The 26,341-nt window shown below is 48.2% G+C and overlaps 1 protein-coding gene and 1 long non-coding RNA gene across 2 annotated transcripts in view; one reads left to right on the forward strand and one right to left on the reverse strand.

The window, feature by feature from the left end:
* Positions 1–1,846: 1,846 nt before the first annotated feature.
* On the reverse strand, positions 1,847–8,927 carry LOC308523555. The gene is made up of 3 exons (XR_013996358.1): positions 8,526–8,927; positions 6,175–6,389; positions 1,847–2,543 (listed from the first exon to the last, which is right to left on the reverse strand). It is a non-coding gene; the product is annotated as an uncharacterized lncRNA (long non-coding RNA).
* B4GALT6 (beta-1,4-galactosyltransferase 6) overlaps positions 8,556–26,341 on the forward strand; it is a 55,539-nt gene continuing 37,753 nt past the window's right edge. Inside the window, exons 1-2 of the mRNA XM_081097595.1 lie at positions 8,556–8,697; positions 23,969–24,085. Coding sequence (XP_080953721.1) covers positions 8,583–8,697; positions 23,969–24,085 — 232 coding nt within the window. The 5' untranslated portion in view covers positions 8,556–8,582. The remainder of the gene's footprint in view (positions 8,698–23,968; positions 24,086–26,341) is intronic.

The following is a 26,341-nucleotide window of genomic DNA, read 5'->3' on the forward strand; positions in this document are numbered from 1 at the left end:
CATCATCCAGAACCACAGGAAGGCTGGCTGAGTGGAAATTCTACAACTAGGAGGAAAGAGACTATCATACCCAGACTCAGAGGAGGCGCAGTGCTGAAGTGAAATACTCAGGTGCGGAGTGCGCGCGCAGAGCAGGCTGGCGGCGGAGGGCGCGGTTGTTGTTTTCAATCGGGAGGGAGTTTCAGACTCTGAGCTCCAGATCCGGGCGAGTCTCTGGGGACCCAGACTCAAACGGGAGAAGCGGGACTGTCTGGCTTCAGTCGGAACTCGAAGGCAGCTTTCTCTCTGAGGTTTGCAGCAGTTGCTGGGACTCTGTGAGGCAGAGCCCCTAAGGACGGAACTGAGAGCAGCCATAACTGCTTGCTCCGGCCCGCCCTGTAGATCCCCGGGGACCCGCCCTGCCCAAGCCCTGCGCAGAGCCATTTGCCGGATAGCCTCAGGCAAAGGCTAGATTAGCACCGCCCTAGAGATCCAGCACAGAAGCTCTCCCACTGCAGACACAGCTGACTCTCATAGCCAGTTAGCCTGGAGGTCAAATCACCCCTGGTATTACCGACAACAATCAAGGCTTAACTACAAGACTGCACACAAAGACCACTACGGGGTGCACCAAGAAAAGATAAAAAAATGCGGAGACAAAGAAACAGGACGCAAATGTCAGAAATGGAAGATATAGAGCTCAAAACCACACTTTTAAGGTCTCTCAAGAACTGTCTAGAAGCTGCCGATAAACTTAGTAAGGCCCTCGAAAAGACTGGTGAGACCGCCGATAAATGTAGTGAGATCCTCAAGAAATCTAATGAGACTCTCGATGTTATGATAAAGAACCAACTAGAAATTAAGCATACACTGACTGAAATAAGGAATACTATACAGACACCCAACAGCAGACCAGAGGAGCGCAAGAATCAAGTCAAAGATTCAAAACGCGAAGAAGCAAAAAACACCCAACTGGAAAAGCAAAATGAAAAAAGAATCCGAAAATACGAAGATAGTGTAAGGAGCCTCTGGGACAGCTTCAAGCGTACCAACATCAGAATTATAGGGGTACCAGAAGGAGAGAGAGGGCAAGATATTGAAAACCTTTTTGAAGAAATAATGACAGAAAACTTCCCCTACCTGGTGAAAGAAATGGACTTACAAGTCCAGGAAGCGCAGAGAACCCCAAACAAAAGGAATCCAAAGAGGACCACACCAAGACACATCATAATTAAAATGCCAAGAGCAAAAGACAAAGAGAGAATCCTAAAAGCAGCAAGAGAAAGAAAATCAGTTACCTACAAGGGAATACCCATACGACTGTCAGCTGATTTCTCAACAGAAACTTTGCAGGCCAGAAGGGAGTGGCAAGAAATATTCAAAGTGATAAATACCAAGAACCTACAACCAAGATTACTTTATCCAGCAAAGCTATCATTCAGAATTGAAGGTCAGATAAAGAGCTTCACAGATAAGGAAAAGCTAAAGGAGTTCATCACCACCAAACCAGCATTATATGAAATGCTGAAAGGTATCCTTTAAGAAGAGGAAGAAGAAAAAAAAGGTAAAGATACAAATTATGAACAACAAATATGCATCTATCAACAAGTGAATCTAAGAATCAAGTGAATAAATAATCTGGTGATCATAATAGAATCAGGGACATAGAAAGGGAATGGACTGACTATTCTTGGGGGGAAAAGGGGTGTGGGAGATGCGGAGACTGGACAAAAATCGTGCACCTATGGAAGAGGGGTTGGGGAGTGAGGGCGGAGGATGGGGCGGGAACTGGGAGGAGGGGAGTTATGGGGGGAAAAAAGAGGAACAAATGTAATAATCTGAACAATAAAGATTTAATTAAAAAAAAAAGAATTTTTAAGATACCACTTTGGGACTGGGTGGATGCTTTGTGTAAAAAAGAGGCACTGCGGCCAGCTGGTGTGGCTCAGTGGTTGCGTGTCGATCTATGAACCAGGAGGTCACATTCGATTCCTGGTCAGGGCATATGCCTCGGTTGAGGGCTCGATCCCAGTGTGGGGTGTGCAGCAGATCAGTGATTCTCTCTCATCATTGATGTTTCTATCTCTCTCCATCCCCCTTCCTCTCTGAGATCAATAAAAATATATTTTTTTTTTAAAAAAAAGAGGCATCGCATCTCCAAGGCAGTTGGGGTTCTCCTCTGAATTGCCCCACACCAGGGCAGCTTCGAGGGCAGAGGTGAGCACTGGCGGGCTGCACCCCACTCACCTCCCCGGCTGGACGACCTCTGCCCCCACAGCTGGCACAAGTCCACGTGGCAGCATCAGCCGCGAGGAAGCACGCAGGGGCATTCCCAGGTTGCAGGCCTTTTTTTGATGCAAAAAGATCATTTTTCTAAAAGAATCTTGGTTTTGCTTACCCAGTTCTATCATTCCCATACGTCTCCAAGCCCTATGGGTCCTTCGGGTTACTAATGCATCATAAAAGTATTATTATTTGTACTTGATATTCTGACGTACCGTTTACTGCAAAACTTGTAGGACTGGTTTTCCATTTTCAGTTTTTGTTGTCATTGATGTTTTCTGCTGAAAACAGAGATAACAAAGGAGCATTAAAATCCTGGGCCTGGCCCTGACCGGTGTGGCTCAGTGGATGGAGCGTCGGCCTGCGGACTCAAGGGTCCCAGGTTCGATTCCGGTCGAGGGCATGCACTTTGGTTGCGGGCACATGCCCGGTGGGGAGTGTGCAGGAGGCAGCTGATCGATGTTTCTGTCTCATCGATGTTTCTAACTCTCTATCCCTCTCCCTTCCTCTCTGTAAAAAAATCAATAAAGTATATTTAAAAAAAAAGTCAGTTAGCCTCTTCTGAATCATAAAGAACTGGCTATCAACTCCCAGAATAATATTTAACCCCCTTCACCTGCTTACATGCAAACGAGCGGATGCAAAGGAGCGGAGCTCGGTGCTTTGCATGTGCCTCTCATGAATCCTCCCGCATCGGTGGGAAAGCTGAGCCAGACCTGGGCTGGGCTCGCTTCCTGGGCGCGCCTCTGCCTCCATCGCAGCTCCCAGGCAGCCCAAGCTCCAGCTTAAAGGCTCCCTCTTCTCTTCACACGGCTCAGTCCCCGACCTCAATCGTGGAGAAAAACCAGCCTTTCTCCCCATCCATGAGGACGCTCTAGGCCCGTGGTTCTCAACCTGTGGGTCGCGACCCCTTTGGCGGTCGAACGACCCTTTCACAGGGGTCGCCTAAGACCATCCTGCATATCAGATACTTACATGACGATTCATCACAGTAGCAACATGACAGTTATGAAGCAGCCACGAAAATAATTCTATGGTTGGGTCACCACATGAGGAACTGTATTTAAGGGGCCAGAAGGTTGAGAACCACTGCTCTAGGCGCTTCTCTTTTGCCAAGTCAGATCCTGTCCTAATTGTCTGGTTCAGGAGGAGATGTGCAACTGTGACTTGTCTTTATTCCAGTCCTAAAACAGTCCACACAGGACACCGAGGCGCCATTCCTTAACCCTCCCACCTACGCTGACTGCGTCCCTGAACACAGGCCGGGAAGGGGCTGCTTCTCCCGGAGGCGAGGGTGACCCACACTGAGCGTGCGGGTTCCCTTCTTAGAATTCTGAGTTGTCCATGTCTTTTCCCTCCTCAGGTCTCAGCTACTTTTCCAGGCGCCTTGGATCCTTCCTGGGATCCTTCCCTTCACCCCACTTTACACCCAGCTGTTCCTGGGTCTCCCCATTATTCTTAGCAGAGTCTTAGGGTTCTTTCCCCCTTTTCTCTCTGCATTGCTGCTAGGCCCTCCAGCCTGATTGTCAACGCACTGATGTCATTATGTCATTATTTACCGAGGCCCTTAATGCTGACAGTTCGGTTGTTCCCAGCTTCCTGTGTTTATGACTTTGCTGCAAACATATACCCTTGAGTTTACGTCTTTGCACGCATGCCCAAATGGAACTACAGAGTCATTTTTAAAAATAGTAATTGCTGCCCTAGCTGGTTCGGCTCAGTGGATAGAGCGTCAGCCTGCGGACTGAAGGGTCCGGGGTTTGATTCCAATCAAGGGCACATGCCCAGGTTGTGGGCTCAATCCCCAGTGAGGGGTGGGGGGCGTGCAGGAGGCAGCCAATCAATGATTCCCTCTCATCATTGATGTTTCTAACTCTCTCTTCCTCTCCGTTCCTCACTGAAATCAATAAAAAAATATATTAAAACACACACCACACACACACACACACACACACACAAAACTGCATTCTGCCAGCCTTGACTGTCTTCCTGCTACAGGGCTCATGCTTTTATTATTTTAGCCCCTTTTCTCTTTGGTAGTGATGAAAGGCTTACCAGGAAGTTTTTTCTTAAAGACAGGAAAAAAGTCACCCCTATCCTATTTCAATGAGACTTATGTGACATGTTATTAACAGTCCCTCTCCGCTATACAGCATGGTTCTTAAGAATTGCCCTGCGATAAAAGGCTCCCGGGAGATACGGGTATTTTCCAAGCCAGGGTCAGGAACTCAATGAAAAAGGTTTAAAATTAAATGTCTGTTCATTAACCTACGAAGTCCATATTGACAAGATGATTCTCTTAGTGACAGTTGAAAGACACGGGGTCCGGGGATGACTGGTCTGTAACATGTGAAGGGGTAAATGTACTTCTGCTCCTTTGTACCCTTATGCATATTATCTGGTAAAGTGGGATTTTAGGTTAAGCAGTTTTTACCTTGAAGCAAAAACAGCAAAGTTTTTATTTAAATAAGATATCCTAGGAATCCTTGCATAAGGCCCAGAACCTAATCAACTATCACTCAGGAATAATGGCCGCTGGCTACAAACGCCCTCCCGGACCTGAACTGTGCCAGGCAGCAAGAGCTGTGTTTCCTGCTTACAGAGTGCGAGAGCCACCTCTCACACTCACAGGACGAAGCCCCTTAGAGTGCCAGGCGGCGCTGGGGACGTGCGCATTGCTTTGTCCGTGTGGCACTAGGTTTGTGGACTTTCTCCCCAGGGCTGAGCTGTCCAGCTGGCGTGCAGCACGCCCGAGGGGCCCTGCGCCTCTGGGTTACCCGTGCGCCGGCCACCGATTGCCCTCAGCCTTCCGACAGGCGGCGGGGCCTGGGCAGCCTCCTCTGTCTACTCCGGGCGACGGGGTGGGGTGGGGAGAGGGGGGGTTTCAACAGCATCCTTTTCCCTGCAGGGCACCAGGCACGACTGCTTTGTTTGTGAGATGACCACTCTTTCAATCTCCTGTCTTTGCTTCCCATCCTCTGTCCCCCTGCACTCCAGCCTCACCGTTTTCTGAACAGATTCCCCGTCCATCTGCCACGGGCAGGTTTCGCTGTCCAGGTCGCCTAAGGGCCTGTCAGGGGCCGGCGCTGGCAGCTCGGACTCCCGTGAAGGCAAAACTGGCAGGCGGCTGAGGAGACCCAGCATTCAGCCGGGGGAAAGAATGGGTAAAGCCGACGCAGCCTATTACTCTTCTCAGTGTGGGCTTTATTTGGGAGGAGTTTCTGTGCCACAACAATGTTGAATCAGACCAACGTCTAACTTTTATACAAACTACATTCCAGTTCTATAACGGTCCACGCATAATCCATCAACCTAACAATTTTCTTTAATTGAATCTCAGATGCTGAGACATGTACTTAAATATAGAAATTACTATATTTAATCGGTGATTGTAATCTGGAGGTCTGAACCCACAGCTACTGGAAAAGTGAGGTTCTAGGTGCTATTTTCTTTCCAAGTTCACAGGGAAACAAAAGTATGGTTTTTTTTTTATATTTTAACAAGGTTGGGAGCAAAACTGAACCGCTTACAGGGTAGTGTTTATTCTCATTCAGTTAGCATGGACCAAGGGAAATGTCACCCATCTCATTAAACATTAAAAAAAAGTACATTTTTTTGGTTGAAATTGAAATCTCAGTAATATGCTTCAGATTATTACAAGTAGAAAACCATTCGTTATAACTTAACTCATTCAGTTTAATGTCCAAACATTGAAGAGCATGGGGTCTCCAGTGAGCAAGAAATAACAAAAGGAATACTTGCTGGTAATAAATGTAGAACAAAGCAGTTAAGTGAAATTTGCTTGTGACTTACTACTAGGTATGTCGTACTATTAAGTAAGAAAAATTGTCTTTTTTATGTCATAAAATTACACTTAGCGGATTTCCGCAAGGTCAAGGTTGTGGGCCTTACCTGGCTCCTGAGAAAGCGCCGGATGACGCCCTTGAAAAGGTTTGGGTGGCCTTTCTTGGGCTCTGCGAGCTTCATCTCCCTTTGTTTACAAGTGAGCGGAGACCCCCAAGCATCCTTCTGGCTGCTGGAGACGGAGGCGCCCTGGGTGGGGCAGCAGAGAAGGGTTTTAAACAGGAAGAGCCCAGCATCACTGGTTACTGTTGGCAGAGAGGGATCTAAAGAAGAGATTGAAACAATGAACAAGTATTGAAATGGTGTTTGCGGGTACCAGGCCCTTCTAAGCTCGTTAGAGGCACTAACCCTTTAATTTAACCCCCACGACAACCCCATTAGGTGCTACTATCTCTCCTTTAGCCGAGGAGGAGAGGAGCACAGGGCGCGTAAGTCACTTTCGTGTTCAATGGACAGAGGGTGACTAGGGTGCAGGCCCAGGCGGCCTGTGGCTGGTGACAGCGCTGCCCTGTGCACCCACCGCCCTGGCTTTCTGGTGCCGGCTTCACGCCGGGGACAACCCACCACTCTCACCAAGCACCGGGGTGGCCTTGGCAGGCACACCCAGGGCCCAGGCACATCAGTACATAGACTTCCGCTTTTTAAATAAGATTATCCATCAGTTTCTAAGATGTTCATATTTCCCTTTTAGTGTTATCTTAAACTTTCCTTTAAAAAAGCCAACCTCGTCTCATTCGGTTGGAAGCAAACCCAATTTGCTGCAATGCCACGGCCTGGACACACAGAGCAGATAACGGCAGGAGGGCCACCTCCGCCATCAGCTGAAAACGTGACCCCTGCACACACACACACACACACACACACACACACACACACACACGCCTGGGAGGGGTGGGGGTGAGGGGCAGCGGCTTTTGCACAAAGGGCAGGTTCGGCCCGCAGGTGAATGAGACAATTGGCCCAATGAAGCCGGTGGTGCCGCTGCGCCCCAGGCCGGGGCGGGGGGCGGGGGTGAAGAGGGGCTCGCGGGAGGGGGTCCTTCCCGCCCCGGAGGGACCCGCAGTCGCCGCGGGAGGACCACCCTCACCAGGGCCGCCGTCAGAAGGGAAGCAAGTCCTCCGATCAGGGCCACACGCAGACCCGCATCGCGTCCCCACCGCGTCCCCTTCCGCGCGGGAGGGCGGTGTCATTGGCCTGGATGGGAAAACACCGTCTCCCCGGCGTGTATTTCGGGGGGAATCACCCCATGGAAGTCGCCCCCGCGGACACCCCTCTCCCTCAGGGACAGCATCCATGACTGGCTCCCCGGTGGACAGTGTCCGAGGCTCGCGACGCCCCCCGGCCCCCGGCAGCCGGCGAGCGCTGGGGTCCCCGCGAGCGGGGGCGGCGGAGACGCAGGGGGCGGGGGGCGGGGGGGGGGGTCCCGGCGCCGGGGGCGGGGGCCGTTTCCCCGCGAGCCGGCCAATCTGCAGGCGCGGGGTTGCGGGAGCGGGAGGGTGGCGGGCGGGGACCCCCAGGTTTTCTCGGGCGCGGGCGCAGCGCCGCCTGCAGTTTCCAGCGGAGGCGCGGAGCCCCCCAGGGTTCAGGGCCCGCCCGCCCCGTTTCCCCCGCCGCTCCCCCGCCCGCAGAGCCGCCCCCCGCGACCCGGACCCGCTCCCCCGGCGCCCGCCCCCCCCTCCCCTCCCCTCCCCTCCCCTCCGGGCGCCGCGGCTCCGCCCTCCGCGCTCGCCGGCCGCTGTCCGCCGGGTCCGGGCCGCGCGGGGGCGGTGCCGGGAGCCGCGCGGCGGGCGGCGGGGATGCTGCTGCGGCCGGGCGGGCAGCGGGCGGTGGCCGGAGCCGGAGCCGGAGCGCGCTGGTCTGCGGCCGGGACGCCGCCTCCGCCCGGGATCCGAGTCCGCGGCCGCCGCGGGGAACCGGCGCCCGGAGCGGCATGAGCAGGAGGCTGCGCGCCCGCGAGCTCGCCGCCCCTCGGCCCCCCGGGCCCCCGCCGGCCCCCGCGCCCCGACCCCCGCGCCCCCGTTAGCCCCGCGCAGGGCCGGACCCGCGGCCGGAGGCGGAGGAGCAGGAGGAGGAGGAGGACGAGGTGCCGGCGGCGGCCCAGGCCTGCGGAGCGCGGGCGCCGGACCCTGAGCGCAGCCGGAGCCGCCGGGGACCGGCCGGCCGCAGTTGGCGGTCCCCCCGCGGGGTCACCGCGGCGCCGGCTCCTCCTTCCCTCCCGCCGCCGGTGCCGGCGGGTCAACCCTGCGACCTTGGCCTCCGAGTCCTCGCGTCCCCTCTCCCCCCAACCCTCTCCCGGCCCCACCCCCACCCCCACCCCGCGCTCCCTCCCCGGCTCCCCGGCTCCCATTCATCCGCGCGCCCGCCATCCCTCCTTCCCGCAGGGCTCGGGGGCCGCGCACCCATGGAAGTTTAGGGCCCGCGGAGCGCAGCCCGGGCCGCCGGCCGCGAGGAGGAAGATGTCGGTGCTGCGGCGGGCGATGCGGGTCTCCAACCGCTCCCTCCTCGCCTTCCTCTTCTTCTTCTCGCTGTCCTCGTCCGGCCTCTACTTCGTCTACGTGGCTCCGGGCCTCGGTGAGCGCGGCGCACCTGGCTGCCCGCGGCCGCGGGGGGAGGCGCGGGTGTCGCCCGGGGATGTGGGCGCGGGGTCGTCAGGGCCTCCGCAGGCAGCGTTTCGTGTGACCTGTGGTTTCAGGGGTGTCCCTGACACAGCCCCGGCCTGGCTTTGGGGGGTGCGTTTGGTGAGGGCACGTTTAAAGGAGCTAAGAGCGCATCCCGGGGGACCGAGCGCCATTAGGCGCCGTGGCCCGGGGCGCCCTGGACCCTTCCTGAGTATCCATGACAACGTCACCCCTTTCACCCCAAGCCTTTAACTTTAGACTCAGGGCTTCCTCGTAGTTGTACTCAGACACCCGCAGAGGGAACATCTGCTGTAGGATCGGTGGAGAGGCCGAGGGCAGGACGTGGGCTTGAGCCCCGTGTCCGCATCCTCCGGCCCAGGTCGCCGGGGAGAGCGGGGTGTGTGGGCCAGAGCGCGGGCGGCCGGTGCGCTGCCCAGTAAAGCACCCGCGCGTGATTGAGTCCGCGTGGGTCCGCTTTGCAGGGAGAGGTGTAGCCTCTCCGACCTGCTGGGATGACTTCCGAGACGAAATAAAACTCAGAACACCGCAATTAGGTAAGGTAGTTTGTAGTTTAACGTGTTAACCTATTTACCACTTTCTGGCCTTGGGGCCAAAATGCACTTTGGTATAATCTGCCTGAATTGGCTTATTTAAAAAAATATATATATTTCTTTATTGATTTCAGAGAGGAAGGGAGAGGGAGAGAGAGAGAGAAACACCAATGATGGGAGAGAATCATAGATAGGCTGCCTCCTGCACACCCCCTACTAGGGATGGAGCCCGCAACCCAGGCATGTGCCCTTGGTCCCAATCGAACCTGGGACCCTTCAGTCCTCAGGCTGACGCTCTATCCACTGAGCCAAGCCGGCCAGGGCCTGAATTGGCTTCTGTATGAAATACATATCCAATTCCTCAGCCCCCTTTGGTTGGGAAGGGGCCAGTGTGGCGTTCGCATGAATGAGAAATAGCAACCTCAGGTGGACATGAAGACGCCCTGTATTTCCACAGCTGTTCTGAGTTCTCCCTGGTTGTTAGGTGTTTAATGTGAGCTTCCTTAGGACCCGCGTGGCGTCTCCTGTCATTTCTTGTGAGACTCTCGTCTTCTAAGCCAGTGTCACTGCTCCCTTTGACTTGGCTGGAAATGTGTGGGCTCGCACAGTGAGAACCTGCAGGCTTCTGAGGTGGGATTATTCCCCGGGCCTTGTCTCAGGTGGTTGTAGGCTACTGTGGTGCATTGTGAGGTGGGCGGTGGGGATGGAAGAAGCAGACCTCACTGAGGGTTTTCCTCTTGTTTACAATGAAATACTTCATTGACTCTTGAACAAGGGGGTTGGCATTCTAGTTTATTTCAATACTTCTCAAAGTAAAACAGTATTGAAAGTAAAAAAAGCACTGAATTACTTTTTTGTATCTTATTATTTTTTACTAAAGTAGAAAGTATGGTATAGATATTAGTTCAGGTGTACACCTTGACTTTTCTTGGTTAAATGTTGGGTTCGGTGAAGATACATAAGCTCAGATGATGCTTGAGAAGACATAAATCTTGGAAACCTGGATGTATCCCGAAATAGAAGTTTGAGGCCAAAGCTTGAAGAAATATGAATAGTTTAACATGTTATTTCTCTTTAATGCAGCGTTTTCCTTTAGGCTAATTCAGATACTCCTTGCAGCTGTAGTAGAAACGACAGTGGGCGCTCAGTGGATTGAGAGTAGTTAACCAAAATAGCAGGCTTTTCTTAAAATCCTCTGCCATTTTGGAAGACTTAAATGAACTCCTCATTCTACAGCATTTTTTATTTTCTCAGGTAGCTCTTTAAGGATTGGACGTCTTTGGGGGATGTTATTTTATTAGACATTTAACTGAGATATGTTGGAGGACAAGTTTTTTTTATACTTAGATAACAGTTTCTTATTTTCTTTTTTGAACAACATAACACGTTAAAGGTATGTTACTCAAAAAGCTAGCCAAAGGAAATGAGAGTTTCAGCTCTTAACTGATAGTCATCCATTTTTTTTTGGTTAGTGCATTAGTATATTATCTATAGATTCTTAAAATTCAATTGATGCGAAATATGAATACATTTTTAAAAAATTTATGCTTAATGTTTGCCATAGAACAAATACTTGCAGGTCATAAAAATTTTGGCCATTTTCTTAGGTTCAAACACTGTACTGTTTTGATGGGTCTTATAATTTATGGCTTTAAAAACTTGATTAAACCTAGCAAGAATGGAAGACAAAACGTATGCTGGTAAAGTTCTCTCCGTTGAACGGAAGCTATTACTTAGTAGAAGAAAAAAAAGCCTCCTTATTTATCTTTTAAGTATTGGGAACAGTTTTCCAGTGTTCACGTTTTTGCTTGAAAGCTTGAATTTTATCATTGGCTACAAACACTGTCAGTTTTTCTTGAGGTGTCAGGCTCACTTTGTTCATTTTTGGGAAAACGCAGGTCAAATACAGACGTTTAAACAGCCATTGTTTGCCAGTTGTTTTTTCAAGTAAAAATAATGCTCCATGAAAGATGTAGCTAGTTCAGCTCCCAGTCCATCAGTCAGTTGCATAATTTGATTTTCAAAATGTCCCTGGTGCTTTGGTGTGCTGCAGAAATGCTTTCTGCACACTTTCCATTTCTTCATAGATTTCTTATTAATGAGACGGACCCAGAACTAATTAGGTCCTTATAGCTAGTTCATTATAGACACCTAGAATCTTTCTGAAATAATTTCTATTTTAGCCTGGATTACATTTTGAGGCAAAATTTTATTATCACTAAAATATATGTTGTAGAAGAGAGCCCCTTTTATTAATTTAAATGAATGCTTCGACTCCCCTGTTAAAAAGTTTGTATTAATCTTGTGTCCGTCAGCCTGCTTAGTAGACATCAAGTATATACTTCCTGCCTTTTCCACCCACAGACCTACTTCGTCAGGGGCCTTCCCCAGGCTTCGTCTCCCTTTACTTCCGCTTTCTTTGTCTCCTTCACCTGTGTTCTTCCCTCCTCCCTCTTTACGCAGACAGTGCGGTGCAGTGGTAGACGCCTGTCTGTTTAGTTTCTGATGTCCCCCATGTTGCTCAACAGTTGCTGGGCTGTGTGGGCCTTCGTCTGCAATGAGCCGCACCAGACTCAAAGCTCATTCTTTCAAGAATAATTGGAAACATTTTTCTTGATATTCTAATCCACGCAGGAGACTAGGTAGTTTTTATGGTGTGAACGTTAGTGCTCAGGAAAACGGGTCTGCAGCTACCCCTCCCCGCCCCCACGCTCCCCAGAAGGCCCTGGACAGGCTGCCCTAGCCCGCCCCGTCCAGGAGGAGCCCCCAGCTGCCTCTCTTGCTGTTTCTGCCTCGTGCACGGTCGCAAGAAGGCGAGTGCAGTTTCCCCGCAAGGAAGCTGGCTGCTGGGCTGAGAAGGGGATTCCGGTTAGTCTGGAAGCGGCTCCAGTGTCACCTCCAGCCCCACGCAGCCGTTCCCCTGCCACGGCGTGAGAGGAGCAGGTGAGCTGAGGGCAGTTCATCCAGCGATCGCGGTCAGGGAACTCAGGTTGAGCAGGTGAGCTGAGGGCAGTTCATCCAGCGAACTCGGTCAGGGAACTCAGGTTGGCTGGGCGTTGTGTGGGCTGGGGGATGGAGAGGTGACTGAGACACAGTTCCTGCCGCCGGGACGATGGGCTGGCTGTGAAAGAGCTGCAGCAAGTCCTTAAAGCCCTTAAAGCATGCAGGGGTGCGGGGGCAGGAGGGGGGGGACATGAGGGAGGGCAGTGAGGGCTGCTTACAGATTTCCAGAGGAGGCGGTGTTGGGAGTGGGTCCTTGCGGATAGAGAGGATGTGTCTGGACCGAATAGGGAATTCTAGTCAGAGGGAGCAGCTCGGGCTTCCAGAAAATCGGAGCCTTTCCATGTGGCTGCTCCTCACGGTGTGGGGTGTAGGGGGCCAGCCTGGGAGGGGCGCGGGCCCTCCTGCCCAGCCTGGTGTTCTGGCTCACGAGGCCCCTGAAGTTCCCGGCGGAGGAAAACGGGTGTTGGCCCGCACGGCTCTCAGAAGGCTGCCTGTGATTAAGAAAGGCGTCCATGTGCCTGTAATTAGCGGGGGGAGGCGTGGGGGGAGGCGTGGGGAAGCGTGTGAGCTCCCCTGGAGGTGGGTTTCACTGCTCCTTTGACTCACCCGAGTCCTCGATAGCTGACAGGCTGCTTTATTCTTTATTATTATTTTTTAAATATCTTTTTATTGCTTTCAGAGAGGAAGGGAGACGGAGAGAGAGGAAAACATCAATGGTGAGAATCACTGATCAGCTTCCTCCTGCACACCCCCCCACTGGGGATCAAGCCCACGACCCGGGCATGTGCCCTTGACCGGAATCGAACCCGGGACCTGGTCCACAGGCCGATGCTCTATCTACTGAGCAACACCAGCCAGGGCTGTTCTTGGAGTAAAGGTGGAATCTGGCTGGGTCTGAAGACCCATGGGCCCTTGGAAGGAATCACTGTCCAAGTGCTTTGTTATTTGGGCCTCCGGGGGGTGGTGCCTGTCGGGACTGGTGGAGCTGGCGATGGGTGGTCAGGTGCAGGGTGTGTGTGCACCTGTATGCGCTGTGGGAGAGGGTGGGTGGCTGGGTCCTTGCACAGAGGCCCCTGACCGCTGGGCTGGGTTTCTCTTGGCGCAGAAGGAAGCGGGTTGCCCTGCAGCTTTCTTACCGCAGATCTTCCGCCTCTGGCCCGGGCTGGGCGAGCCTGCTGTGTTCTGTCTGATCGGTTATCATCTGACGTGTTTACAGAGGGCCTTTTAGGGTTTTCCTCACCAAGTGCTCTCATCTGTATGGCACCTTTCAGGGCTCTTTTTAAAATTGAATTTATTGGGGTGACAGTGGTTAATAAAATTATACAGGTTTCAGGTATGCGATTCTGCAGTACATCATCTGTGTATCATACTGTGTGTTTACCATCCCAAGTCTCCTTCCATCACCATCTATCTCCCCTTTACCTTCTACCTCCCGCCACTCCCCTTTCCTCTGGTAATCGCCATAAAGGGCTCTTTTGATTTAGGTCACAGTGCTGGTCATTTCTTTCCTCTGGGCCTTTCTCACCAGCCGTACATCTCATGCTAAAATTTTGTGTCCTGTGTGTTGCAGGAAACACCAGACTTTTGACAAAGGGGAATAATGTAGTCCTCTGTTTTATTTATTTACTTGAGGCCTGGTGCATGACATTCGTGCACTGGGTGGGGGGGTCCCTCAGGCTGGCCTGCACCCTCTTGCAGCCCGGGACCCCTTGGGGGATGTCTGCCTGCCATGGAAGCAGGAGAAACTCCTGCCACAGCTGCTGCGCTCTCCAGCTGTGAGCCGGGCTTCTGGCTGAGTGGTGCTTCCCCAGTGGGAGCGCACCGACCACCAGGGGGCAGCTCCTGCGTTGAGCATCTGCCCCCTGGTGGTCAGTGCATGTCATAGCGACCGGTCGTTCCACTTTTTGGTTGATTTGCATATTAGCCTTTTATTATATAGGATTTAAAAAACCTTTTTATCGATTTTTAGAGAGTGAAGGAAACTTTGGTTGATTTGGCATGTGCCCTTATGGGGAATTGAACCGGCAACCTTAGGTGCATGGGACAGCTGAGCCACAGGGAACAGTCCTGTTTTAGAGTAATTTTTCTATCGTGGAGTATGGAAGGCAGAGCCAGCGGCAGGGAGGACGTTATTTCAGTGGCCCAGACAGTAGAGGATTAGTATGTGATCAAGGTCATAGTTGGGTCAGGGCAGAGAGGAGAGGCTGTGAGTAGTTGGATTGAAGGACAGGGAGAAGCTTTAAGGCAGTGCTGGCGTTCCGGCCTAGATAACCAGGCTGTTGGTAACAGGGAATAAAGAAAGGCGCATCCGTAGCGGGGCTGTCTCGGCGTTACAGAGATCGAAGCGGGCTGCCTGCAGGGCCCCCCGGAAGAACTTTCAGTAGGTGGGCAGAGGGAAATGAGGGCTTAGAGCTCGGGAGAGAGATTTGGGTGTCTTCAGCATAAAGATGAATGATACCTATCCATTTCTCACCTCATGCACCTGAGTCCTAAAACTAGCTCCTGCAAGCAGCAGTGACTCCCTAAGTTAGTTATTCTTAAATGTGGAATGGTAGGGGTTACATTGGAATTTGAAGAAGGCCCATGTGTGCTTTGAAAAGTTTCCCTTGAGGCTCTGCCACCCTTTTTACTCCGCAGTCCCAAATGGGAGTCAGTAACCCTGAATGGCTGGCTGCACATCCCAACCCCACGCGATTAGGATAGTCGTGTAAAGAAAGAGAAGGAAAGACAGGCATTTGATAAAATTCAACATCCATTTATGATAAAGCCTCTCAACAAAGTGGTATAGACTGGACAAACCTCAACGTAATAAAGGCATCTGTGACAGCTGACGGCTGGCGTCACACTCAAAACTGAAAAGCTGAGGGCTATCCTCCCACCAGGACCAGGACAAGGATGCCCACTCTTTCTACTTTTATTCAACATAGTATTGGAAGCCGTAGCCAGAGCAATTAGGAGAAAGAAAGAAAGAAAGAAAGAAAGAAAGAAAGAAAGAAAGAAAAGTATCCCAATGGGAAAGGAAAATGTAAAATTGTCACCATTTGTGGATGATACGGTTTCATATGCAGAAAACCATAAAGACTCTACCAAAAAACTGCTAGAATTCATAAACAAATTCAGTATAAAGTTGCAGGGTGCAAAATCAATATGCAAGAACTGTTGCATTTATATACACTAACTAGAGGCCCAGTGCATGAAATTCATGCACGGGTAGGTGTCTGCTGGCTGCCAGCCGGGTCTTCCCTTCCCCCGGCCGCCTGCCGCCACTGCCAGCTGTGGCCAGCTGTGGGGAGGGGTCACGGGTGGCCCTGCCCCTAGTCAAACCCTTGGTCGAGGGGACAATTTGCATATTAAGCTTTTATTATATAGGTTAACCATCACAAGGAGAAATTAAGAAAACTCATTCACAATTGCATCAAAAAGAATAAAATACCTAGAACTAAGTTTAACCAAGGAGGTGAAAGTTCTATACACTGAAAACTATAAGACATCGATGAAAGAAATTGAAGATGACACAAATAAAAAGATACTTTGTATGTATTCAGGAAGAATTAAAAAAAATGTCATTACCCAAAGCAATCTACAAATTCAGTGAAATACCTATCAAAATTCTAACGGCATTTTCCATAGAAATAAAACAATCCTGGAATTTGTTTGGACCCCAAACAGTCAAAGCAATCTTGAGAAAGAAGAGCAAAGCTATAGGCATCACGCACCTGGATTTGAAACTCTTTACAAAGCTATAGTCACTGAAGCAACATGCATTGGCACAAAAACAGGCACATAGATCAGTGGAATGGAGAGCCCAGAAATAAACCCAAGCATGTGATCAGTTAATTTCTGACAAAGGAAGCAAGAATATACACCAGGGGAAGGGTAGTCTCTCATACATGGTGTTGGGAAAACTGGACAGTCACGTGCAAAGAATGAAACTCTCTTACCACTATCTTATACCACACACAAAAATCAACTCCAACTGGGTTACTTGAACGTAAGACCCGAAACCTTGAAAGTTCTAGAAGAAAACATAGACAGGAAGCTCCTTGACAGTGGCCTTAGCTATGTTTTTATGGAACTGATTTCAAAGGCAGGAGCAACAAAAGCAAAAATAAGTGGAACTACATCAAACGGGAAAGCTTCTGCAAAGCAAAGGTAATCCATCAACAAAACCAAAAGGCAAGCTACTGAGTGGGAGGAGGTATTTGCAAATCCTGTATCTCATAAGGGGTTAACATCTAAAATATATCAATAACATCTACAACTTGATAACCACAAAACAAAGAATTTGATTAAAAAATGGGCAGAGAATCTAAACACATTTTTGCAAAGAAGGCACATAGGGCCACCAAGTACATGAAGAGGTGTCCATGTCGCTAATCATCAGGGGAAGGTAAATCAAACCACAACGAGATGTCACTTCACAGCCGACAGAAGGGCAGTTGTCAGAAAGAAGGGATGACAGGTGTTGGTGAGGGTGTGAGGAGAAAGGAACCCTTGTGCACGGTCGGTCTGAATGCGGACTGGTGCAGCCACTATGGAAGACAGCACGGAGTTTCCTCAAAAAATTAAAAATAGAACTTCCATATGATTCAGGAATTCTATTTTTGGGTATTTATTCAAAGAAAAGGAAAACCTAATTCATAAAATACGTATATGAACCCTATGCTCATTGCAGCATTGTGTATAATAGCCAAGATATGAAAACAACCTAAATGCCCATCGACAGATGAATAGCTAAAGAAGATGTGGCACATATATACTACGCAGCCATAGAAAAGAATGGCATTTTACCATTTGTGGCAATATGGGCGGCTCTTGAGGCTATTATGCTAAGTGAAATAAGTCAGGCAGAGAAAGACAAATGCCTTATGATTTCATTTATATGTGAAATCTATAAAAAACCCAAACAAACAAAAGAAAACAAAACCATCTCATAGACTCAGAGAACAGATGGGTGGATGCCAGAGGCAGGAGATTTGGGGGGTAAGTGAAATGGGTGAAGGGGATCAAGATACAAACTTCCAGTTATAAAATGGGGATGTAATGTACAGCATGGTGACTGCAGTCAGTAATACTGTGTTGTAAAACTGAAATTTGCTAAAAAAAAATCTTCAGTTTTTAATTACAAGAAATAAAATTATAACTTTGTGTAGTAACACATGTACGGTGATCATTTTGTAATGTATACAAATGTCGAATCACGAGGTACACCTGAAACTAATATGATGTATATGTCAATTATACTTCAAAAACAAAACAAAAAACGCTCCAAACTTTAATCAGTATTTGGCTATAAAAGGCTTTCAATAATGTCTTTACAGTTAAGTAGTTCTACGGATTTTGTTTAACATGATATCTTGATTGAAATACCGTCTCCTGTAATATTTGAGGCTCATTAGTGTTACTATGACTTCACTGAAACCATGTTATATATATTGCCTTCCTGATAATTTAGTGAATCACTCAGAAATTATGACTTCTAATTATGGTGCAGCTTCCAGTTTGGCTCAGAGAAGGGGAAGCTGGACTTTATTTTCATTTAAATCAAGAGACCGACGGTAGAGAATCATTGGGTGCCTTGTTTATTGATTTGAAAATGCTCCCCAGCTTCGGAAATCTTTGGAAGTCATTTCTCACGCGTGCTTCTTTTCTCTCCTGCTTGTTCTGCCGTCATTTCCTTTGCATGGACCAGTGAGTTGGAATTGGGAGAGGCGTTTTAATTGTGAAAACACAAGGAAGTTGGGGACGATGGTGGAGCATGTAGTTTAGATCAGTCTCGCTTATATGTTTTCTCGTGATAGGATCCGTAAGTGGATCGAGACTCATTTCACATTCACCTCATGCACTCTGAAACCATTCATTTCCATAACCATATAATGTTTCTGGGGGTTTTATTTATAGTTTGATCTTTTACTCTGTAATTTCATTAAGTAAATTTCCCTACTGATTCGATTCTGAAACTCGATTGAATTGTCTGCGTTCTTCCTTCCCCGATTCCCTCATTTCCTTCGGGCCCTTTTCTGTCCAGGGTGTGGGTTTGTAACTCTTAACTCTCCGGGCTCCCCTCGTCCTTGGAAGAAGATATGCCTTTATTTTTGGTAAATGACGGTGATAATTAGCAGATGACAGGGCCGATGGCTGCCTTGGGGTGGTGCTTTCATACTTGTAGAGTCAGAATCTGCTGTTTGAACGACCAGTTGTTTAATCTCTCTTGAACTGATGATCTGGTTGGCGCCAAAGTACTTCCGATGTTTTGGGTGGTTTATGCTTCTTTAGGGTTTTGATTTTTTTAAAAAAATATATTTTATTGATTTTTCACAGAGAGGAAGGGAGAGGGATAGAGAGTTAGAAACATCGATGAGAGAGAAACATCGATCAGCTGCCTCCTGCACACTCCCCACTGGGGATGTGCCTGCAACCAAGGTACATGCCCTTGACTGGAATCGAACCTGGGACCCTTCAGTCCACAGGCCGACGCTCTGTCCACTGAGCCAAACCGGTTAGGGCAGGGTTTTGATTTTTATAGAGGAAAACTGCTTGGCAAATGGGAGGCGTTCAATAAGTATTTGCTGAATAAACACGTCTTTACCCTGAACTTCTTTAATAAGATTATTGGAAAAGTAAAAAAAAAAATCCTCACCCAAGAACATGTTTCCATGGATTCTAGAGAGGAAAAGAGAGAGGGAGAGAGAGGAAGAGCTAGATAGAGCTAGATCAGTGATGGCGAACCTTTTGAGCTCGGCGTGTCAGCATTTTGAAAAACCCTAACTTAACTCTGGTGCCGTGTTACATATAGAAATGTTTTGATCTTTGCAACCATAGTAAAACAAAGACTTATATTTTTGATATTTATTTTATATATTTAAATGCCATTTAACAAAGAAAAACCAACAACAACAAAAATGAGTTCGCGTGTCACCTCTGACACGCGTGTCATAGGTTCGCCATCACTGAGCTAGATAGATCCATCAGTTGCTTCCTCCCTCGCGAGCCCTAACCAGGGATGGAACCCAAAACCCAGGTGTGTGCCCTTCCCCCGCAGGCTGGTTTGTCTTGAGGCCTTTCGTCTCCGCGCCTCCTGTCTGTGGTCTGTCCCCACTTCCGCATCTGAGCTTCACCTGCTCCTCTCCTTTCTAGATAACTTTCCCTGTGGTAATTCGCCACCATAGTTGCCACTTTCACTTTTCTATGAGCGTCTCCCCGAATGGTATTTCCAGCCCCTCTTTCTTAGCTGCAGCCCTGCATTTATAAAATTGATAACTGCATGTCAGATGCCTACCCAGCACGGCCTCTCTCAAAGTCAGCCCTCCCCGTGATTACTTTTGTTAAGGGACCTGTGGCCGTGTGTCCCAGTGGTTATGGGCATGGGTTTCGGGATCAGAGGGGACTGTGTGTGAATCCTTCAGGGCGCAGACCGCTGTAGACTGGCACCTTCTCACTGGACAGAGCTGCAGGTGGAAGGGGGTGGGGAGACAGTAATAGCAAATGTGCTTCTTCTTTTCTTTTTTTTAATTTTAATTTTTATTGGTATCAGAGAGGAAGGGGGGGGGGGGGAGACAGAAATATCAATGATGAGAGAGAACATGCTCCCTACTGGGGATCGAGCCCGCAACCTGGGCATGTTCCCTGATCCGGAGTCAAAAGCGTGACCTCCTGGTTCATCGGTCGCTGCTCAATCACTGAGCCACACTGGCCGGGCCTTCATTTTCTTGAGAGTGAGGAAGGTTCATGAATCTCTTTCCACACAAACCCAGGGTAGGAGGCCTAGAAGCTGCTGTAAGCTGCTGATTTTTAAAGGTTGTGTGTGTGTGTGTATGTGTGTGTATGTGTGTATGTGTGTATGTGTGTGTATGTGTGTGTATGTGTGTGTATGTGTGTGTCTCTGTGTGTGTTTGTGTGTGTGTTTGTGTGTGTTTGTGTGTGTGTGTCTCTGTGTGTCTGTGTGTGTGTATGTATGTGTGTATGTATGTGTGTGTCTGTGTGTGTATGTGTGTGTGTCTGTGTGTGTCTCTCTCTGTGTGTGTTTGTGTGTGTTTGTGTGTGTTTGTGTGTGTTTGTGTGTGTTTGTGTGTGTGTCTCTGTGTGTGTTTGTGTGTATGTATGTGTGTGTGTGTCTATGTGTGTATGTGTGTGTGTCTGTGTGTGTTTGTGTGTGTGTTTGTGTGTGTTTGTGTGTGTGTATGTGTGTTTGTGTGTGTTTGTGTGTGTGTTTGTGTGTGTGTGTGTGTGTGTTTGTGTGTGTGTGTGTGTGTGTGTGTGTTTGTGTGTAAGCTGTCCTAGTTTTTCTTCCCCTGGAAAGCAGAAATGGTGAATAAGTTAAATTTCTGTCTCACAATACAAAGACAGGTAGCAAATGAACGACACGAGAGAACACAGCATGCCTTTGATTAAGCAAGAGCCGTTTTTAGTGCGTTTCTGGTTGTGCTGAGACTGAAGGGCACAGCCAGGGAAGGTTCTTTTTCTTTTAGTTTATGTATTTTTTAAAATTTATTGCCTAAAGTTTTACATAGGTTTGCCTGTTTGTTTTTGAGATGTAGTTTCCTGTGAGTAGGAATAGAAATGCTAGACAAGGATTCCCTCTAACTCATTGGCTGGCCAATCGGACATTTTATGTTAAGCATAAGGAGGCATGTGGCTGCTTGAGTGTGGGTGCACTTAGTTTCATGATGTTTGGAAACCAGACAGTTTAACCCATTTTCCTGCTGGTTGGGTGCGGCTCGCTGCATTGGACACAATCCTTTTTTCCTGCGAGCAGGACTTTCTACTTAACCTCAGCTTCATTTCCCAGTGCGTTTGGATCTTTAGGGACCAAGCCCGTGAGGACCATGAACCTAAGGGCTGTAACTCAGTTAGCTGTACGCGGTTTAAAATAGACTCCTAGGCTTCGGCTGATGTCTTGCTCTGTTTTTTCTCGCATCGATCCGACGGAGAGTAAGTGCGTTCTTTTGGTCAGTGTTTCACCTTTGTCCCAGCTGCCATCAGTGATCATTTTTTTAATCAATAGTTTTATTACTTGGTATTTTGAAAGATTTTAGGGAAATTTGGCTATCTTTTTCTATCCCAGATCTTTTCCTTGCTACTTAAATTTGACTTGGTTTCAAGATGTCAAACAATTTTCCTTATATGAAAGGTGTGTTCATTAAAAGTAAAAGCTATATGGTTTTTACAGTTCTGTTTCCAGGACACACATCATGCACGTATGCTCTGACCTGGTCTGTCCTTGCGTAGGCCCGCGCTGTCTCCTGAGGCCTGGGAAGCAGACTTGGCCGTGGCTTAGCCGTCGGCTCGTCCTGCTACCCCACGCTGCCTCCTGTTTACAGTCGGAGGCAGAACAAACACTGTGAGGCACTGACATCACTGATACAAGCTTCATGTGCGCCTCTAGGATGACACGACCCAACGTGTTGTAAAGCAGTTGATGTCAGTCATCTGTTTGACGGTGTTTTCCTCCATCATTTCATTGGAACTTGAGATCTTGGTTGAGGTAGGGTGGCTGAGGTTAGTTTGGCTTTTATTGACCGTTTCCCCACATTTTTGGTTGGCCCTTCTTCCTGTCTTTGTTTTTCACTGTCTCTTATTTTTTTGCTCTTAAATTCCACTCCAGAGCCAAACTGTAATAAAAGCACGTAGTGCGTGTCATCCAGGGCAACACGTTCAAGCCTAAGCACGTCGGATTAATGATAGGACTGCTGTCAGAGGAAGGAGGCAGGCTCTTAAGGAGGATTGAAGGAGAGCGGCTGCGAACCTGGATTCGTTTCTCTTTTCTGGGTTGAAGGTGAAAGGGAAAGTGTTATTTACCCTGTTTCTGTGCTCGTTCTGTTTACTCTCTGCCCATGTGCACTTGGAGCAAGACCACGTTTATGTAAAAAACGGGAAAGGCGGTAGCAGGCGGTGCAGGCAGCTGCCTATCCGGCCCTCCTGAGGGAGTAGCATGGGGCCGAGAAGCTGGGTCGGCATCTCCGGTTTTCTCATCGGCATTCGTTTGTTTCGAGGACGTCGTGACCGTGGAGAAGCAGCTTATCTTAACATGGAGAGGGTCACTGATGAACTGAGCCTTGCACTTTCCTGGTTTGTCCATGGCAAGGAGCCCCCTTCCCTTGTCTGATTGGAGCTTACAGTTTGGGGCTTTGTGGGTGGAGCATTTAGAGTCGAAGGGGCTTCAGAGAACATCTAGGGCAATATTGGCCACTTTATTTTTAAAAATATTTTTTTATTGATTTCAGAGAGGAAGGGAGAGGGAGAGAGAGATAGAAATATCAATGATGAGAGAGGATGACGCATCGGCTGTCTTCTGGATGCCCCCTACTGGGGATCAAGCCCACAACCCAGGCATGTGCCCTGACCGGGAATTGAACCGTTACCTCCTGGCTCATAGGTTGATGCTCAACCACTGAGCCAGGCTGGCCGGGCAGCACTGACCATTTTAGATGAGGCGACTGAAGCCCAGTGAGCTGCCCAGGTGATGCGCCAGCAGAGTCAGCCCCAGGAGAGAAGACGTGGCATCTCAGGAGGCAGGGCTTTTTTGTAATCTTTGTCAATTTACCAGTTTCTCCCAAAGAAGAAACTAGGGGCCTGTTTTTAAAGCACTTACCACAAAGACTTAAATTGACCAATTTTAAAAATTCACATTGATTTTGTCTGCTTTTGCAACCCTGGTAGGTAGATTCATGAGTCAAAGGGAGTGTAAAAGTTCACGTAATTAACTGTAGAGAGAAATGATCAAAATAGATATTGATTCTAGATAATCCTGCCTGTGCAGCCCCAACACTTTTGAGAATTTGCAAGCTTCATATCCATACTGGGCATTACGGTGATTTAGGATATATTATGATTAGGTAGGGGATCCTTATCTTTGTGGCATTTTTTGGCTTGAGGGAATTCACATAGAATTAGAGAAAGTACATTTTATAACTATACTAGAGGCCCGGTGCATGGATTGGTGCCCATGGAAAGTAAATTACTAATAGAAGGTGGCTGGTGGGGTGGGACTGGGCGAGATGTGCTGGACACACCCTGGAGCCAACCTCCTGTGGTCCTTCCCCGGCCGGCCACGCCTGGGGCGGCGCTGGGCCTCGAAGGGGCGTCTGTGGAATAAGCGGGGTCCCTCTGGCAGGTGGGGTCCCTCAGGCTGGCCTGTGGGGATCAGGCTGAAACCGGCAGTCCAACATCCACCAAGGGGTCCCGGAGTGCAAGAGGGCACTCTGCAAAGTTGCTGCTGCTCGGCAGCTCCTGTGTTGAGCGTCTGCCCCCTGGTGGTCAGTGCATGTCATAGCTACCAGCTGGTCGCTTAGGCTTTTATATATATAGAAGATGATCGCATACTTGTAATAGAATGCCTCTTTGAAATTTCTAAGTATATTTTATAGTAGAAAATAATTTATAGATAAAGGAATTCATCATGATATTTCTGTTTGGTCATTCAGTCTTATCCTATTTGATAGTTATCACTACTTTAATATTTTTCATTTTTATTTTTAAAAAGCAATGTTTTGGTAAGTTTTTGAAAATTTAGAAATAGTCATTTTATATTTCTGTTTTTCCCTTTGGACATGTTAATTAAGTCAGTTCGGGTTTATTGGGCAGTTTCCCAATTCTGAATATTTTATTAAATTTAAAAAGAAAGCTTACTGAGTCATGATATTCTCTCTCTCTCTTTTTTTCCTTTTATAGCCAACACGTATCTCTTTATGGTACAAGCTCGAGGAATAATGTTGAGGGAAAATGTGAAAACGATAGGACATATGATCAGGCTTTACACAAATAAGAACACTACACTCAACGGCACAGGTAAGATTGCTTCCTGCATCAGCTGGCTCTGCTTCTGCCTCTTAGCCTTGTAGTTACAAAGCAGTGACCCATCCTCCAAGCTCTGGTTTTGCCTCCAGGTAACTCCCTGTGAAAGATGAGGGTGTCCCCTCCTAAGTGTCCTGGAAAATCCTTTCACTGCTCGAGCCAAGACTGTGACGCATTCTATTCTAGGATCTATAAAGGTCTGAGACCTATATAAGAGTGATGAGGGTTTTGTGCAAAGATAAGTGAATTCTTGCAAACCTGAATTCAACAAAATAGAAGAGCAGCTTGTATTTTTCCAGTTCCTTTGTATTTAAGACTAGAGGCTGGTGCACGGAATTCGTGCACTTGGAGGTGGGGGAGTCCCTCAGCCCGGCCTGAGCCCTCTTGCAGTCTAGGAGCCCTTGGGGAGCGGGCCTACGCCATCAGTCAGACATCTTTAGCGCTGCCGTTGAGGCGGGAGAGGCTCCCGCCACCGCCACTGCGCTCGCCAGCCATGAGCCCAGCTTCTGTGGGAGTGCACTGACCACCAGGAGGCAGCTCCTGCGTTGAGCATGTGCCCCCTGGTGGCCAGTGCGCGTCATAGCGACTGGTCATTCCACTGTTTGGTTGATTTGCATATTAGCCTTTTATTATATAGGATAAATTAACTACAAAAAGAATATTTTATTCATAGTAGCTATTCTGCCCCCCCCTTTTAATGTTTATTCTAAGTCCTAAAATGTTTTTCCAACTGTGTCTAGAAAATACTGTTTTTCATTATCAAAGGTTCTTAATCATTTCATGAACTTTTTAGGGGGTAAAGGGGAATTATATAAAATTAGAAATTAGTAGCTGCTCTTGTCTTTTAAAAATACTTTCTGGAAGAATGTTCATTAGAGCTACCTGAGGTTAAAATGTAAGTAACAGGCCAAATTAATGACGGTGAGATGGGTGAGAATGGGTGTCAGCGTTGTGCTCCTTTACGCCTGCTCCACACCGTCTCCTGAGAACGGTGGGGTGCCTCTAAAGGGCTCAATGGCTGGTGGTCAGCTGTTTCATCCTCTGTATTCTCCTTTTAAACAGTTAAAATTAAAGGTTTAATTTGTGTCAACAGTTCCTCAGTTTTGCCCCTGTAAACAACATACACACATACTACACTGATAGGACAGTCTTACCTCCCAGCCACGGATGTTGTTTCTTAAAATGCATGTTAAGGTAGGTGATAGTTTTAGACCCTTCTAAAAATTCAAGACTCTAACATACAGATTCTTTTTAAAAAATAATTCTTTATTGTTGAAAATATTATATATGTCTCCCTTCCCCCCATTGACCCTGTACAGTCCCCTTTCTCCCCTCCTCCCCCCACCTGAGGCCTTCAGCACCCTATTATCTGTGTCCATGGGTTATGCATATTTGCATACAAGGTCTTTGGTTGATTACCTCCCACCTACCCACCCTCCCCTTCTGTTCTGTGCTTCTGTCTCTGGATCCACTCCGTTCATCAGTTTATTTTGTTACTTAGATTCCACATGTGAGTATGATCATGTGATACTTGTCTTTCTCTGACTGACTTATTTCACTTAGCATGGTACTCTCCAGGTCCCTCCATGCTGTCTCAAAGGGTAAGAGATTCTTCTTTTTTACTGCTGCGTAGTATTCCATGGTATAAATGTACCATCTCTTTTTTATCCACTCGTCTACTGATGGGCACTTGGGCTATTTCCAGATCTTAGCTATTGTATATTGTTCTGCTATGAATTTAGGGGTGCATACATTCTTTCTGACTGGTGTTTCTGTTTTCTTAGGATATGTTCCTAGTAGTGGGATTGCTGGGTCAAATGGCAGTTCCATTTTTAATTTTTTGAGGAAACTCCATACTGTTTTCCATAATGACTGCACCAGTCTGCATTCCAACCAGCAGTGTACTGTGGTTCCCTTTCTTCCACATCTTCGCCAGCACTTGTCATTTGTTGATTTGTTGATGGTAGCCATTCTGATAGGTGTGAGATGGTACCTCATTGTTGTTTTGATTTGCATCTCTCTGATGATTAGTAACTTTGAGCATTTTTTCATATCTAACATATAGATTCTTAATTTAATTTCACACATGCTTCTATAAAATCCTTCCTAGTTATTTGCCAAATTTGTGTTATGGTCACCACAAATCAAAACATTCCTAACTGTCTTCTCTTTATTTTATTTTAGAAAGACTGTCTCATTGCTGTTGATGCTTTATTTAGTGAAACTCTCCTTAACTGGTCATCTTCATTG

The sequence above is a fragment of the Myotis nattereri genome, assembly GCF_964212035.1.
Source record: "Myotis nattereri genome assembly, chromosome: 8".
Taxonomy (NCBI): Eukaryota; Metazoa; Chordata; class Mammalia; order Chiroptera; family Vespertilionidae; genus Myotis; species Myotis nattereri.